Source organism: Palaemon carinicauda, chromosome 37 (assembly GCF_036898095.1).
Source record: "Palaemon carinicauda isolate YSFRI2023 chromosome 37, ASM3689809v2, whole genome shotgun sequence".
NCBI classification, from domain to species: Eukaryota; Metazoa; Arthropoda; class Malacostraca; order Decapoda; family Palaemonidae; genus Palaemon; species Palaemon carinicauda.
The window spans coordinates 56,182,463-56,201,009 of NC_090761.1; the positions used below are offsets into that span (position 1 = coordinate 56,182,463).

Sequence of the window (18,547 nt, forward strand, 5' to 3'; positions counted from 1 at the left end):
TGGTTGTTGAACGTCTTCCCAGTGACACACTGACTCCGTAAACAAAAAATCCTCTAACAAGGACTAAGCTTGGACTGCATGTCTTGCAACACAGCTCAAGGTCTATGGGAGCAGGTGTGGTAACAGACGGGGTTAGCGACTGAAGTGGAACCATTACCCTCCCTGGAAGCATGTTATGCTTAAATAAAAGTCCATAGGAGGCTAAGCAGCTAAAGGCTCCTCTCCAAATGACAGAGTCCTCAAGGGAATATCAGAAGGAGGGAGAATAGCACTTTCTCATCTACAGGAACCATATCCGAGAAAAGCTAAGTTCTCTCAGTGAGGGTTTCACTGGTGCAAAAGCAGCAGACTAGAAGGCAACGTTATGAAACTGCTTGACAGTCTAGTGAGTTGGCAACAACCAAAGATGTGTGACTGAGAAGCATGCGGTAAGGTATGCAGAGCATGCTGTATGCAGAGCATGCTGTATGTAGAGCATGCTGTAAGGTAAGCAGAGCATGTTGCATGGCGTGCGGCTTATGCTGCATGGGATGAGGCTCATGCTGCATGGGATGAGGCTCATGCTGCATGGTATGAGGCTCATGCTGCATGGGATGAGGCTCATGCTGCAAGGGATGAGGCTTATGCCGCATGCGTTGAGGAGGATGCCGCATAGTATGAGGCTCCTGCCTCATGGGTTGAGGCGGTTGCCGCATAGCATGAGGCTCCTGCCTCATGGTTTGAGGAGGATGCCGCATAGCATGAGGCTCCTCATAGCATGAGACTCCTGCCTCATGGGTTGAGGAGGATGCCGCATAGCATGAGGCTCCTGCCTCATGGGTTGAGGAGGATGCCGCATATTGCTGCACAGCGCTGGTATATGGCAACTCCCAATGCGGCAGCTCACGCGTGGAGGTAGGTTGAGGAACCTCAACATCATACGTCTGGCAGGGTGGACTGCGCAGAGGTGGAGGAGCGCTCGCAGGAGGAGGTGTGCTAACCTTCTCTGCCTGAAACTCCTGCATCAACACCGCAAGCTGAGACTGCATTGTCAGCAGCATAGACCACTAGAGTTTAAGAAAGACAACAACAAACGGAGCTACTGTCCGTTGAGACTGAGGGTCTAAAACAGCTGGTGCGGCAACAGACGGAGTTACTGTCTGTTGCGATACCACCTTGCCTCTCTGGGAGGTGTGCAGTTGTCGTACTGCAGCAAGTCCGAACTGACCCAGTGCTAATGGCACCACCTAGGAGTTGGACTTGCGCGGAAGGGACCGACTTGCACTTAAAAGCTGCAAGATTTGGTCCATGGTTTCTGCGAGAAACCTCTTCCGCAGACGAGGAATAAAAGGGCTCTCTCGTCTTTGTGTGGGTGGGGTGATCACGTCGGCTACGTGAGTTGGTAACACCCGAAACCACGGAGGGAAACGTCTGTTCGTCGATCAAGGCCTGATGAACCCATAAGTCCTTCGACGTTACTTCTCCCCTGGGCTTGGGAGCTTGTAAGAGGTCCCAGACTAGGCGAACAACTGGCACGAACAGACGAACCCTCGAACGCAACACTGTAACACTTTGCGCTTATCACTTTATCACTTTTGATTTTCTGTTTGCACTTATTTCACTGAACTCGAAACTTTAAGTGGTTTGTACCTGAAACACGCAATTCTATCCTTCATTAAAAGTTAGTAATTGCGAAAACAGTATTACAATGTAACAGAAAAACATAATGAAAGATAAATAATTCAGTGGCTGGAAAAGAGACTAAACACTAGATCAAATAAACTACGTTTAAAATCTCTCACCGCATAAAGCCTGAGAACAAGAATAAAACTCTAGAAACGTTTACCTTCTTCCCCTAAAGAGACTAGGGAGAAGAGCAAAAACGATAACAACGTTACCCGCTTGAAGGAAACGTTTATCCTCCTCTCTCTCCCTCCGTCTCTATCTCTCTCTCTCTCTCTCTTGACTTAGCACCTGAGAGAAGAGCCCAATTATATATATCGTTAAAACATATTATTGTTAAAGGAAAAAAACTGAAAGATTTCCCAAATAAAAAGTTCCTTTATAAGAATTAAAACCATTTAAGCTAAGAAAGAATGAACAAAACGCTAGAATCGGTTTACTCTTACTGCAACGTGACACCGTGATAGACTCTCTCTCTATCGTAACGATAGAGCGCAAGTTGAACGTTCTGAACGTCAACAACTGCAGAGACAAAACAAAACGTTAGTTCAACTTTGAAAACAGTACGAGACTATCAAAGAAATTCTTTCAAAAACATTAAAATAGCATAATATGTTAACAGGTAAAAACGAAATGACGGGCTCAATGTTAATTAACTTCGGTTCCAAGAAAAGACCGCCTACTATTAGGAAAGGTCGAATATAAACAAATATAAAAATTAATTTTAATAAGTTTATAATAAAAGGAAGTTAATCAAAGAGGCCTATAAAAGGCGGAGAGATATAAAATAAATCTATAACTTTTGTTAAGCAAAATTAAGAGAGTCTATACTCTCTTCGACACCAACACTTCCGTCTAAGGGAAGGGTCGGCCAAGTAAAAGTGAAAGAGAGTTCATACTCTCTTCGTACCAAAATTAAATCAAATTAATTCCAAAAACTTGCTAAGCTAATGATATAGCTTCCTGAATAGCGAAGGCTAAACTCTAGAGCAAATACATCACCAAATCGTGAGCAATAACTCCAGAATCAACAGCGTATCCATGTAGGTCTAGCCGGAGGCACGACAGAGGAAAAATTGAGGTGGTGTTGACAAGAAGTACTGGAGTACCTGACCACAGATGGCGCTGTGGTGTTCACCCCCACCTGTATAGCGATCGCTGGCGTATCCCGACCGTAGATTTCTGTCGGCAACAGAGTTGACAGCTACATGATTATCGGGTAAGATTAATATTGAAAAATGTTACATTGCGGTATTTACCACCATTTTAAAAACATGCATACCTCACATTTACTTGTACTTTTTTATCATAGTTGCAAAAGATATGATGTTTGAGTTTCAAAAATTTTCTGAAAATTTCTTATTTTCAGACTAGTTTTCAAAACTAAGAGCATCCAGATTAAACAGAAATGAATTTCAAATACTGAGGGTAAAATTGTACTGTATTGTCTTTCTTTATACTATCCCACTATAGGAAGGATATATAAAATACGGTAGGAATGAAAACAGAAATTACTATACCTGTAACTAACACAGCAGAAGGTTTCAAGATGTTTAGAGCATCTTCAACAAATTCCTGGAAGTGCTGTATTTCCATCTCATCTCCAGCCCGCAAGTGGATATCCGAGACCTGGTGAGTAAATCCATTGCTAAAAATTAAACCTGTATGCTGGCCATCCTTTACCTTTCTCTCTTTTTATCTATCTATCATGATACATAAAAGCATATCACACCGACATATATGAATGTTTGGAAACTGCACAGCTTACAATAGTGCTATACAACAGTATCATACAAGGTTTGATATGTCAGCTATTTTTAAATGTTTATAAAAGAGAGAATTATTTAGGGTGAACTAATTTATTGGCTACAAACTAGATACAGTACTTGAAAGTTTCATTAACCTGAATTCTGCAACCAGATGATTCACACTATAATAATTCATCATTTAACTGCACACAAATACTGTGAACAAATGCATAATTTCTGTTTATGGTTTCAATTGTAAAGGCACTATGTGATAAAAGATCATACTTCAAATATTTGTACATCCAACGAAAACCTTAAACTAGATTTATAATCCTATATATTTTTATCCTCCATCTACGGTTGCTTGGTTTTGCTAAATAGTAAGCATCATTATTCCAGATTCACCTATCTTTTTATACTTCAAAATATATGAAGAAAACCATGTAGCAATTCAGGTTTACATGCTCTAAATGACATAACAATAATAAACTTTAATTTTAAAATTTCAGCTCTACAACTCCTGAATGAAAACAGTAATACAATTCCGACAATCAATTTATGAAATCTGCCAAATAAGAATTACAATCTATGTTAGGCAAAAGAACTTGGTAGCTTTTAACAGCTGGCATTAAGAGCAAGCAATCTTAATGACCACAGTTAATGGAGTTTATAGTTGCAATGTAACCATTAGATTGTCACACAGTAGATAGTGATCGACTAGATTTGAGCAATAATAAATATGAGTGGAAAAAACTTATACACTTGACATAAAGAATGTTCCTCCGGTGTTACAGACAATTTTGAATGGGACGTACAGTATGCGATAATTTCTATAATACAGTAATATGTTATTTTGATTATAAAATAAATTTCTGAATATACTTACCCGGTGATTATATAGCTGCAACTCTGTTGCTCGACAGACAACTCTACGGAAAAACTCGCCAGCGATCGCTACACAGGTTGCGGGTGTGCCCAACAGCGCCATCTATCGACCAGATACCCAGCTCTCAATGTAAACAAAGACTCAATTTTCTCCTCGTCCCACTGCGTCTCTATTGGGGAGGAAGGGAGGGTCATTTAATTTATAATCACCGGGTAAGTATATTCAAAAATTTATTTTATAATCAAAATAACATTTTTCAATATTTAACTTAGCCGGTGATTATATAGCTGATTCACACCCAGGATGGTGGGTAGAGACCAGCAATATATGTTTACACTTTTATGAGCTAAGAGTTTTTTATTTCATTCTAGAAGTTATCAAAATAACAAAAACAAAATAAATAGGTACTGGTAAGGAAGTCGACTTGAACAATTACTCTGCCTTTTAAGTACGTCTTCCTTACGGAGCCTCGCGATCCTCTTAGGATGCTGATCGACCCCTAGGATCTGAAGTATCAAGGGTTGCAACCCATACAACAGGACCTCATCAAACCCCTAATCTAGGCGCTCTCAAGAAATGACTTTGACCACCCGCCAAATCAACCAGGATGCGAAAGGCTTCTTAGCCTTCCGGACAACCCATAAAAAAACAACATTTCAAGAGACAGATTAAAAGGATAAGGAATTAGGGAATTGTAGTGGTTGAGCCCTCACCCACTACTGCACTCGCTGCTACGAATGGTCCCAGTGTGTAGCAGTTCTTGTAAAGAGACTGGACATCTTTCAAGTAAAATGACGCGAACACTGACTTGCTTCTCCAATAGGTTGCGTCCATTATACTTTGCAGAGATATATTTTGCTTAAAGGCCACGGAAGTTGTTACAGCTCTAACTTCGTGCGTCTTCACCTTAAGCAAAGTTCGGTCTTCCTCACTCAGATGTGAATGAGCTTCTCGTATTAACAATCTGATAAAGTCTGACCAAGCATTCTTTGACATAGGCAAGGATGGTTTCTTAACTGAACACCATAAAGCTTCAGATTGGCCTTGTAAAGGTTTAGTACGCTTTAAATAGAACTTAAGAGCTCTAACAGGGCATAAGACTCTTTCTAGTTCATTGCCTACGATCTCCGATAAGCTGGGGATATCGAAAGATTTAGGCCAAGGCCGAGAAGGCAGCTCATTTTTGGCTAGAAAACCAAGTTGCAGCGAACAAGTGGCTTTTTCTGACGAAAATCCGATGTTCTTGCTGAAGGCATGAATCTCACTGACTCTTTTAGCCGAGGCTAAGCATACCAGGAAAAGAGTCTTAAGAGTGAGATCTTTCAGGGAGGCTGATTGTAACGGCTCCAACCTGTCTGACATGAAGAATCTTAGTACCACGTCTAAATTCCATCCAGGGGTAGCCAAACGACGCTCCTTGGTGGTCTCAAAAGACTTAAGGAGGTCTTGCAGATCTTTATGTTTGGAAAGATCTAAGCCTCTATGCCGGAAGACCGATGCCAACATGCTTCTGTAGCCCTTGATAGTGGGAGCTGAAAGGGATCGTCCTTTTCTCAGGTATAAGAGAAAAACAGCTATTTGAGCTACAGAGGTACTGGTCGAGGATACAGAAACTGACTTGCACCAGTCTCGGAAGACTTCCCACTTCGATTGGTAGACTCTAATGGAAGACGCTCTCCTTGCTCTAGCAATCGCACTGGCTGCTTCCTTCAAAAAGCCTCTAGCTCTCGAGAGTCTTTCGATAGTCTGAAGGCAGACAGACGAAGAGCGTGGAGGCTTTGGAGTACCTTCTTTACGTGTGGCTGACGTAGAAGGTCTACCCTTAGAGGAAGACTACTGGGAACGTCTACTAACCATCGAAGTATCTCGGTGAACCATTCTCTCGCGGGCCAGAGGGAAGCAACTAACGTCAACCTTGTCCCTTCGTGAGAGGCGAACTTCTGCAGTACCTTGTTGACAATCTTGAACGGTGGGAATGCGTAGAGATCCAGATGTGACCAATCTAGGAGGAAAGCATCTATATGTATTGCTGCTGGGTCCGGGACTGGAGAGCAATAGATTGAAAGCCTCTTGGTCAGCGAGGTTGCAAAGAGATCTATGGATGGTTTTACCCCAAGTGGCCCAAAGTCTCTTGCACACATCCTTGTGGAGGGTCCATTCGGTTGGAATTACTTGCCCTTTCCGAATGAGACAATCTGCTATGACGTTCAAGTCGCCTTGGATGAACCTCGTTACTAGGGAGATGTCTTGACCTTTTGACCAGATGAGCAGGTCCCTTGCGATCTCGTACAACGTCAGTGAGTGGGTACCTCCTTGTTTGGAGATGTACGCCAAGGCCGTGGTGATGTCCGAGTTAACTTCCACCACTTTGCCTCGAAGGAGAGACTTGAAGCTTTTCAAGGCCAGATGCACTGCCAACAGCTCCTTGCAGTTGATATGCATGCTCCTCTGACTCGAGTTCCACAGTCCTGAGCATTCCCGACCGTCTAGTGTCGCGCCCCAGCCCACGTCCGATGCGTCCGAGAAGAGAACGTGGTTGGGAGTCTGAACAGCCAGGGGAAGACTCTCTCTTAGGTTGATATTGTCCTTCCACCAAGTCAGACAAGACTTTATCTTTTCGGAAACCGGGATCGAGACCGCTTCTAGCGTCTTGTCCTTTTTCCAGTGAAAAGCTAGATGGTATTGAAGAGGACGGAGGTGTAGTCTTCCTAGTGACACAAATTGTTCCACGGATGACAGCGTCCCTACCAGACTCATCCACAGCCTGACTGAGCAGCGTTCCTTCTTCAGCATCTTCTGGATGGATAGCAGGGCTTGATCTATTCTGGGGGCTGATCGTCTTGTTGTTCAGCAACGTCCTCATCAGAGGGTTCCTCATCCGAAAACTGATGAGGAAACGGCAACGGAGTGGGCAACGTCTGGCTCGCTGAGTCCGGTCGCACTGGTGCATGCGTGACGGAGCCGGACGCAACATCATGGAACTGCTGCACAGTCTGTGAACTGTCAACAACCATGGGTGCGCGAGGAAGCACAGCGTCAACCTGAGACTGTCTAGACCGTCTGGGTTGTGCAGTCAACACCCTACCGGGTTGCTGAGGTTGACGCACTGCGTCAAAACAAGTCACCTCTGCTGGTTGTTGAACGTCCTGAACGTCAACAACCACCTCCGAGCGTCGCTTAACGTCAACGTGCGGCTGGCAACCCACACTGGGTCGCATCGGTGGAGGAACCACCTCAACTGGCAGACGCGAGTAGGTTACCCCAGCGTCAACAGGGCGCACAACCGACCGGTTGGAAGGTTGTTGGCCAGAAGGTTCGGTAGCAACCTTCTCCGCATTAAAGTCCTCTATCAAGGACGCAAGCTTGGACTGCATGTCTTGCAGCAAAGCCCATTTAGGGTCTACGGGAGCAGGTGCGGCAACAGACGGGGTTAGCGACTGAGGCGGTACCGCTTACCATTCCTGAAAGCCTTGTTATGCATGACATAATTGTACAGCAAAACTTCAAAGGCTCGAAAACAGCTGTGAAGTTGACCTGTAAAAAACTTGGAGCGTCTCCTGGCCAGGCGCCAGGGAGAGTCTACGAGAATTGAGAAGTCTATCTGGGCAGAGGCATGAACTCCCAAGCCGAGAACTTCTCTCGTGTCATATCAGACTCTCGCTCTATAAACCAGTTAAAAAGAAGGGAAAGCAAAGGCTGTATCCCCCAAACTCCTCCTGGTGAAAAACCAGTCGCCTAGCCAACGTAAAGCTCTCTAGGAGAGCGAGAGAGCACTAGCTTAAAAACAACGGCTTCGAAGTAGCTAGGCCTAGTGTAAGCTCTGACGTTTAGGCGAACGAGGAGCAGCAGTTACAAAAAGATCCGGACAAAGATCCTTAAAAAAATCATCATGATTTAATTAAAGTCCATAGGGGGCTAAGCAGCTTTAGGCTCCTTTCCATCTGACAGAGTCCTCAAGAGAATATCAGTAGGAGGGGGAACAGCAACTTCCTCATCTACAGGAACCTTGTCCGATAACAGCTGAGTCTCAAGCAAGGGAGAGACCTACCGTGGTGGCAATGCTTTACAAGCAGAGTCCACACTTACTGGTGCATTAGTAGCGGACCAGAACGCAACGTCATGTAACTGCTTGACAGTCTGTGAACTGTCAACAACTGAACTGTCAACAACAACAGGTGCGTGAGGACGCACAGCGTCCACTCGAGACTGCTTTGACTGCCTAGACTGAGCAGTCAAAACAACTCTAGAATGCGGAGGTTGACGCACAGCGTCAAAACAAGTCAACTCCGATTGTTAGTGAACGTCTTGAACGTCAACAGGAGCATCAGCAAGTGGCCTAACGTCCAAATGCGGCTGAAAAACCACACGAGACCGCATCGAGTGTGGTTCTAAACAACCTGACTGACGTGACTAAGCTACGCCAACGTCAACAGTAAGCACTAAGGAACGTTAGGTTGGCTGAAAGCCAGGATATCGATGAGATAAACGGCTAGACTCAACGGACTAATCGGCAGAATAGTCTTCCATAAGGGAGGCAAGCATATACTGCATGTCTTGCCATACAACCCATTAAGGATCAACGGAAATGGTTGTGGTAAGAGACGAGGGTAACGTCTGTGACCGCAACACTTTGCCAACAAAAAAGACTCTCGGAGTCTGTGTTACGCTTTTGTTAGGCGACGAGCAGTTATCCGATGACTGCATAGGGTCAGAGCTGTCCTAATGGTTGTAACCAGGACGCTGGACCTGTCCTGAAAGGACTGACTTTCGCTTAAGGGCTTCGAAACCTTGTGACAGGTTTCTTATGCGAAAAGCCTTCGGATGACGAGGAGAAACAACGTCTCTCTCATCTTATGGTAGGGGAGATCTTGGTAAGATACATCTGATACCATAGAGGGAAAACGTCTGTTAGTTGATCAAGGCCTCTCGAACCCATAAGTCGTTTGACATTACTTCTCCCCTGGGCTTGGGAGCATGCAAGAGGTCCCGGACTAGGTGAGCGACAGGCACGAACAGACGAACCCTCGGACGCAACACTGTAACACTTTGCGCATATCACTTTATCACTTCGATTTTCTGTTTTGCACTTATTTCACTGAAATCGAAACTTTTACTGATTTCTACCTGAAACACGCAATTCTACCCTTCATTAAAAGGTAGTAATTGCGAAATCAGTCGTATAATGCAAGCTCATTAATACCAGCAAAAAACAGAAAACATATTTTAAGATAAAAAAATCAGTGGCTGGGAAAGAGACTAAACACTAGTTCATATAAACTACGTTTTCAATCTCTCACCGCACATAGCCTGGGGACGAGAATAAAAAACTAAAAACGTTTTATCCTTCCTCCCCGTACAGAGACTAGGGACGAGAGTAACTCGAGAACAACATTACCCGCTTGAACGGAACGTTTTCTCTCCTCTCTCTCCCTCCGTCTCTATCTCTCTCTCTCTTTCTCTCTTGATTTCGCACCTAAGAGAAGAGCCCAATTATATTTCGTCAGAAAAACATGTTATTTGACTAAAGGAAAAAACTGAAAGGTTTTTCAAATAAAAAGTTCCTTTAAAATAGAATTTAAAACATTTAAGCTAAGAAAGAATGAACAAAACGTCAGAATCGATTTACTCTTACTGCAAAGTGAAACCGTGATACACTCTCTCTCTATCGTAACGATAGAGCGCATGTTGAACGTCCTGAACGTCAACAACTGCGTAGCATAAATAAACTAAACGTTAGTTCATCTTTGAAAACAGTACGAAGACTATCAAAGAAATTCTTTCATAAAATATTACATTTAAAAAGTTTTAAATCCTTAGCTCTTTAAAAGCTAATTACGATATAAAGGGCTCAACGTTGATTAACTTCGGTTTCCAAGTTAGGACCGCCTACTCTCAGGAAAGGTCGCATATAAACAAAACATTAAAATTTATTTTTATATGTTTATAATAAATGGAAAGTTAATCGAAGAGACCTAATAAAGGCGGAGAGATATAAAATATATAGAGGAAAATCTATAAATAATTTATAACGTGATAAGATAATTACTAAAAGCCTAAACACACTTCCGTCTAAGGGAAGGGTCGGCCATTTAAAAGTGAAAGAAAGTCCATACTCTCTTTGTCACCATAATTAAATCTATCCAAAACGAGTTCAAGATTTAAGATGAAGATAAAACACCTGCATTGCGAAAGCTCAAAACTAGAATATAGTACTTCACCAAATAGATGTGAAAAACTCCAGTTTAGCAACAGCGAGTAAAGTACGTCTTGTCGACACCTCGACAGAGAGAAAATTGAGTTTTTGTTTACATTGAGAGCTGGGTATCTGGTCGACAGATGGCGCTGTTGGGCACACCCGCAACCTGTGTAGCGATCGCTGGCGAGTTTTTCCGTAGAGTTGTCTGTCGAGCAACAGAGTTGCAGCTATATAATCACCGGCTAAGTTAAATATTGAAAATATATATTTCATGTAATAATTTCCACATGGTTGACTTGAAATTTTGTCACCTGCACCAAACAAAAATTTCATCAAATTGAGATTAAGGAGAGACAAGTTATATTAATAGATTCAATTCAACATCCATCATAAATGATAAAGATAAACATATCCCTAATTATTGTAATTATTACTCTAAACACAAAATTCCCTAATCATTACATTATCAGAACTAAGAAAAACTAAGCATCTACTTGGAAATCATGACTCATTAGATACAAAATATAAGACTGCAAAGTAAACAACCATTGCAAAATACAGCTGTTCATGTTTAGGTCTACCCTCTTCAAAGATTATGAATTCCCTATCTACTGCTTGTACTTCATCCGTTACATTAATTTCTTCTTCTGGCTATTTAATGAAGAAGGAGATGAGGTACAATACATAGCAAATGTATTAGTTACTATGCTCTTGATGGGATTCAGGATGATTTGCCTGAAATAAGTCACCTCCAGTAAGATTGCTCTTTAAAATCATTGGAGAGTATGGAGGGTAAATAATGGGCGTTACAGTCAATCTCTCCAACTACTGTATAAGGTTAATGAGATCAACAGTTCCCAAGAATCTGCACCACTATCATTCTTTTCATATTGAGTATCATGTTAGTTTACTTCAATTGGGAAACACAATCAACGTATATTTCCCTTGGACATTTATTATTCCTACAATTCTGAGAGAAAGAGCGTTGATCTATAAAATCAATTTGAAATGATAATATGGCTTCCCTTTGAGTCCAGGCAAATGAGCTCTTTATTAACCCTTTTACCCCCAGGGTATTTGGAAATTTCCAACGCTTAACCCCCAAGGGGTTATTTTTTTCCCAGCACATTTTGCAGTATATTTTTTTTAAATTGCACTAACAGCCTTAATTTTTGTCATAGAGAGGTCAGGTTGGTCTCATTCTCTTGGAAAATGCCTGAATTTTCTCAAAAAAATTATCAAAAAATATGAAAATGTTATTTTTATTAATAAAATAAATTTTTGAATATACTTACCCGGTGATCATATAAGCTGTCAGCTCTGCTGCCCGACAGAAAAACCTACGGTCAAAATACGCCAGCGATCGCTATACAGGTAGGGGGTGTACATCAACAGCGCCATCTGTCGAGCAGGTACTCAAGTACTCCATGTAAACACAGAACCAATTTTCTCCTCGGTCCACTGGGTCTCTATTGGGGAGGAAGGGAGGGTCCTTTAATATATGATCACCGGGTAAATATATTCAAAAATTTATTTTATTAATAAAAATAACATTTTTCAATATTAAACTTAGCCGGTGATCATATAAGCTGATTCACACCCAGGGGGGTGGGTAGAGACCAGCATTACATGTTTACATTATTATGAGCTAAGTATTTTGTATTTCATTTTAGCAGTTATTCAAAATAACAAACATAAAATAAATAAGTACCTGGTAAGGAAGTCGACTTGAACAATTACTCTGCCTTTTTAAGTACGTCTTCCTTACTGAGCCTCGCGATCCTCTTAGGATGCTGAGCGACTCCTAGGAGCTGAAGTATCAAGGGTTGCAACCCATACTAAAGGACCTCATCAAAACCTCTAATCTAGGCGCTTCGCAAGAAAAGAATTTGACCACCCGCCAAATCAACCAGGATGCGAAAGGCTTCTTAGCCTTCCGGACAACCCAAAAAATAACAATAAAAACATTTCAAGAGAAACATTAAAAAAGGTTATGGAATTAGGGGAATGTAGTGGTTGAGCCCTCACCCACTACTGCACTCGCTGCTACGAATGGTCCCAGGGTGTAGCAGTTCTCGTAAAGAGACTGGACATCTTTAAGATAAAAAGACGCGAACACTGACTTGCTTCTCCAATAGGTTGCGTCCATTATACTCTGCAGAGATCTGTTTTGTTTAAAGGCCACTGAAGTTGCGACAGCTCTAACTTCATGTGTCCTTACCTTCAGCAAAGCATGGTCTTCCTCATTCAGATGAGAATGAGCTTCTCGTATCAACAGTCTGATATAATAGGAAACTGCATTCTTTGACATAGGTAAAGAAGGTTTCTTAATAGCACACCATAAAGCTTCTGACTGTCCTCGTAAAGGTTTAGTTCGTCTTAAATAGAACTTAAGAGCTCTAACAGGGCATAAGACTCTTTCTAGTTCATTTCCAACCAAATTAGAAAGGCTTGGAATATCGAACGATTTCGGCCAAGGACGAGAAGGTAGTTCGTTTTTGGCTAGAAAACCAAGCTGTAAAGAACATGTAGCCGTTTCAGATGAAAATCCGATGTTCCTGCTGAAGGCGTGTATCTCACTGACTCTTTTAGCTGTTGCTAAGCAGACGAGGAAAAGAGTCTTCAAAGTGAGATCTTTAAAGGAGGCTGATTGTAGTGGCTCGAACCTTTCTGACATAAGGAATCTTAGTACCACGTCTAAATTCCAACCTGGTGTGGCCAAACGACGCTCCTTCGAGGTCTCAAAAGACTTAAGGAGGTCCTGTAGATCTTTGTTGTTGGAAAGATCTAAGCCTCTGTGACGGAAGACTGCTGCCAACATGCTTCTGTAACCTTTGATCGTGGGAGCTGAAAGAGATCTTTCCTTCCTCAGGTATAAAAGGAAGTCAGCTATTTGGGTTACAGAGGTACTGGTTGAGGATACTGATACCGACTTGCACCAGCTTCGGAAGACTTCCCACTTCGACTGGTAGACTCTAAGAGTGGATGTCCTCCTTGCTCTAGCAATCGCTCTGGCTGCCTCCTTCGAAAAGCCTCTAGCTCTCGAGAGTCTTTCGATAGTCTGAAGGCAGTCAGACGAAGAGCGTGGAGGCTTGGGTGTACCTTCTTTACGTGTGGCTGACGTAGAAGGTCCACTCTTAGAGGAAGAGTTCTGGGAACGTCCACCAGCCATTGAAGTACCTCGGTGAACCATTCTCTCGCGGGCCAGAGGGGAGCAACCAACGTCAACCTTGTCCCTTCGTGAGAGGCGAACTTCTGCAGTACCTTGTTGACAATCTTGAACGGGGGGAATGCATAAAGGTCTAGATGGGACCAATCCAGTAGAAAAGCATCTATATGAACTGCTGCTGGGTCCGGGATTGGCGAGCAATAAGTTGGGAGCCTCTTGGTCATCGAGGTTGCAAAGAGATCTATGGTAGGTTGGCCCCATGTGGCCCATAGTCTCTTGCACACATTCTTGTGTAGGGTCCATTCTGTTGGGATGATTTGACCCTTCCGACTGAGGCGGTCCGCCATGACATTCATGTTGCCTTGAATGAACCTCGTTACTAGAGACAGGTTTAGATCTCTTGACCAGGTGAGGAGGTCCCTTGCGATCTCGTACAACGTCATAGAATGGGTCCCTCCTTGCTTGGAGATGTACGCCAAGGCTGTGGTGTTGTCTGAGTTCACCTCCACCACCTTGCCTAGAAGGAGGGACTTGAAGCTTTTCAAGGCCAGATGAACTGCCAGTAGCTCCTTGCAGTTGATATGTAACGTTCTTTGATCCGAGTTCCAAGTGCCCGAGCATTCCCGACCGTCTAATGTCGCACCCCAGCCCGTGTCCGATGCGTCCGAGAAGAGAACGTGGTTGGGGGTCTGAACAGCCAGGGGCAGACCCTCTCTGAGGTAGATGTTGTCCTTCCACCAAGTCAGTGATGACTTCATCTTCTCGGAAATGGGGATCGAGACCGCTTCTAGCGTCTTGTCCTTTCTCCAGTGAACATCCAGGTGAAATTGAAGGGGACGGAGGTGCAGTCTCCCTAACGCAATGAACTGGTCCAGTGATGAAAGCGTCCCTATCAGACTCATCCACTGTCTGACTGAACATCGGTCCTTCTTTAGCATGTTCTGGATGCATCCTTGGGCTTGACTTATTCTGGGGGCCGACGGAAAAGCCCGAAAAGCTTGACTGTGAATCTCCATCCCTAGGTATACTATAGTTTGGGATGGGACCAGTTGGGACTTTTCCATATTGACCAGGAGACCCAATTCCTTGGTCAGATCTAGAGTCCACTTTAGATTCTCCAGACAGCGACGACTGGACGAAGCTCTTAGAAGCCAGTCGTCCAAATAGAGGGAGGCTCTGATGTCTGCTAAATGCAGGAATTTGGCAATATTCCTCATCAGTTTCGTAAAGACAAGAGGCGCCGTGCTTAGGCCAAAGCACAGGGCTTGAAATTGGTAGACAACCTTCCCGTAAACGAACCTTAGAAAAGATTGGGAATCTGGGTGGATGGGGACGTGAAAGTAAGCGTCCTTGAGGTCTAAAGAGACCATCCAGTCTTCCTTCCTGACCGCTGCTAGAACAGACTTTGTCGTCTCCATGGCGAACGTCTGCTTTGTGACAAAGACATTCAGAGCACTGACGTCTAGCACCGGTCTCCACCCTCCTGTCTTCTTTACCACTAAGAAGAGACGGTTGTAGAAGCCCGGGGATTGATGGTCCCGGACTTTGACTACCGCTCCCTTTTCTAGTAAGAGAGACACCTCTTGCTTCAAAGCTAGTCTCTTGTCCTCCTCTCTGTACCTGGGAGAGAGGTCGATGGGAGTCGTTGCTAGAGGGGGCTTGCGCAAGAACGGGATCTTGTACCCTTCTCTGAGCAACTTCACAGATTGTGCATCTGCGCCCCTGTTCTCCCAGGACTGCCAGTAGTTCTTGAGTCTGGCTCCCACTGCTGTCTGAAGAAGGTGGCAGTCAGACTCTGCCTCTAAAGGACTTGGTACCTTTCTTCTTGCTCCCACGTTTACCTTCGGCACGAGCACCTCCTCTGCTGGAGGCTCTGCCACGAAAGGGCGGAATAAATCTTGACGCTGGAGTATCCATCCTGGGTCTAGACACGGTAGGCAAAGGGGTGGCTTTGCGGGCAGATGACGCAACCAGGTCATGCGTGTCTTTTTGAATCAAGGAGGCAGCAATCTCCTTGATCAACTCCTCTGGGAAAAGGCACTTCGAGAGAGGAGCAAACATAAGTTCCGATCTCTGACATTGTGTTACTCCAGCTGACAAGAGGGAGCAAAGGTTTTCCCGTTTCTTGAGGACCCCGGAAACGAACGAAGCCGCAAGCTCACTGGAACCGTCCCGTATGGCCTTGTCCATGCAGGACATAATGAGCATGGAAGTTTCCTTGTCAGAAGGGGAGGTCTTCCTGCTCAACGCTCCCAAACACCAATCCAAAAAGTTAAAAACCTCGAAGGCTCTGAACACTCCTTTCATCAGATGGTCTAAGTCTGAAGGAGTCCAACAAATCTTGGAGCGTCTCATGGCCAACCTGCGGGGAGAGTCTACTAGACTTGAGAAGTCGCCCTGGGCAGAGGCAGGAACTCCCAAGCCGATAACTTCTCCCGTGGCATACCAGACGCTCGATCTGGAAGCGAGTTTCGCAGGGGGAAACAAGAATGCTGTCTTCCCAAGGTGCTTCTTGGACTGCATCCAATCTCCCAACACTCTTAAAGCTCTCTTGGACGAGCGGGCGAGGACGAGCTTCGTAAAGGCAGGCGCGGATGACTGCGTGCCTAAAGCGAACTCAGATGGAGGAGAGCGTGGGGCTGCAGAAACAAACTGATCAGGATACATCTCCTTGAACAGTGTAAGAACTTTTCTAAAGTCCAAGGAGGGAGGCGTGGTCTTGGGTTCGTCGATGTCCGTATGCGGGTCGTCAAGGTGTGCAGCGTCGTCATCATCAGAGAGTCCATCGTCTGAATACTGAGGAGGAAGCGGCAAAGGAGTAGGAATTGGCTGGTCAGCTGAGTCCGGCAGCACGGGTGCATGCGTGACTGCACTGGACGCAACGTCATGGAACTGTTGGCCAGTCTGTGAGCTGGCAACAACCATAGCTGCGCGGGGGCGCAAAGCGTCTACTCCTGACTGTCTAGTCTGCTGTGGGCGAGTAGTGGTAACCACAGTGGGTTGCGGAGGTTGACGCACCGCGTCAAAACAAAACAACTTAGGTTGTTGTTGTAACTCGCGAACGTCAACGGAGGGTTCCGTGCTTCGCTGAACGTCAACATGCGGCTGGCAGGGTACACTGCGCATGGGTGGCGGGACTCTCACAGCTGGAGTGCGGGAGAAGGTAGCCTTAGCGTCTACTGGACGCACAACCGTGGTTGGTTGTAGGCTAACGGGTGCAGCGTCAACCTTCTCCGCACGAAAGTCCTGCATTAAAGATGTTAACTGTGTCTGCATGGACTGCAGCAAAGACCACTTAGGGTCTACAGTAGCAGGTGCGGCAACAGACGGTGTTACTGCCTGTTGCGGTACCGCTTTGCCTCTCTTAGGAGGTGTGCAGTCATCGGAAGACTGCAGCGAGTCCGAACTGACCCAGTGGCTACAACTGGGCCGTTGGACTTGCGCGGAAGGGACCGACTTGCGTTTAAGAGGTCGTGAGACCTTGGTCCATTGTTTCTTCCGAGAAACATCTTCCGCAGACGAGGAATAAATGGGCTCTCTCGTCTTCTTGTGGGTGGGGCGATCTTGGCAAGATACGTCCGAAACCACGGAGGGAACGTCTGTCCGCTGATTAAAGCCTGTCGAACCCTTTGGTCGTACGACATTGCTTCTCCCCTGGGCTTGGGAGCTTGCAAGAGGTCCCGGACTGGGAGGACGACAGGCACGAACAGACGCACCCTCAAGCGCAACACTAACACTTTCCACAAAACTACCACTCACTTTGTCACTACCCACTGCACTCTTACCCTTCAACTCCTTGACGTCTGCCATGAGTTGGTTACGGTCACTCGCCAATGACTCGACTCTCTCACCCAGAGCCTGGATGGCACGCATCATATCTGCCATCGAAGGTTGTTGAGTGCTAGAAGGGGGATCAGGAGCAACCACTACAGGGGAAGGAATAGGTTGTGGGGCATGGGGAGAGGAAATATCAACGGAGCGAGATGAACTCCTCCTGACTCTATCTCTCTCTAGCCTACGTGAATATTTCAGGAATTCGAGAAAATCGAATTCCGAAAGCCCAACGCATTCCTCACATCGATCTTCCAATTGACAGGTTTTACCCCGACAATTGGAACAAACGGTGTGCGGATCGATAGAGGCCTTCGGAAGACGCCTTGAACAGTCCCTAGCACTACACTTTCTGTATTTAGGGACTTGAGAAGGGTCAGCCATCTTGAATTAGTCAAAGGGGAAATCAAAATCTATCCAAGTCGTCAACAAATAATCCAAAATTCAATAAAAGAATGCAAGGAAGTATTGAAGATAACCTCTGCAAAGCAAAAGCTAATAACTAGAAATGTGTACTTCACCAAAATCTGTGAAAACCAATCCAGTAAGCAACAGCGAATTTAGTAGGTCTTGCCGGTGGCACGACAGAGAGAAAATTGGATCTGTGTTTACATGGAGTACTTGAGTACCTGCTCGAAAGATGGCGCTGTTGATGTACACCCCCTACCTGTATAGCGATCGCTGGCGTATTTTGACCGTAGGTTTTTCTGTCGGGCAGCAGAGCTGACAGCTTATATGATCACCGGCTAAGTTTAATATTGAAAAAACAAATTTTTATAGCATTTTTTTGCAAGGACGTACCGGTACGTCCATGGGGGTAAAGGGATGGCTTTTGTGAAACGTACCAGTACGTCCTTTGGGGGTAAAAGGATTAGGAATGATAAATCATACCTCCATAATGACCACCAGGGTAATACACTACAACTCACCTGAACAATCCAGCTAAGCCCATCCAGTTGGTCTTTCTTGTTATACTTTAGCCTGTGTTCATTTTTAGCATCATTAGCAGCGATTTGGAGTTTATTTATGAAATCTACATCACGGAAATAGGAGCG

At 44.7% G+C, this 18,547-nt stretch overlaps 1 protein-coding gene across 2 annotated transcripts in view; it reads right to left on the minus strand.

The window, feature by feature from the left end:
- The window catches only part of LOC137629702 (transmembrane protein 62-like), a 113,841-nt gene that overhangs the window by 93,358 nt on the left and 1,936 nt on the right, over positions 1–18,547 (minus strand). For both annotated transcript variants that reach the window (XM_068361260.1, XM_068361259.1), the window contains exons 2-3: positions 18,422–18,547; positions 3,183–3,291 (exon numbers count right to left, since the gene is read on the minus strand). The exon at positions 18,422–18,547 is cut by the window's right edge and continues 117 nt beyond it. In XM_068361260.1, the coding sequence (XP_068217361.1) occupies positions 3,183–3,291; positions 18,422–18,547 (235 nt within the window). The remainder of the gene's footprint in view (positions 1–3,182; positions 3,292–18,421) is intronic.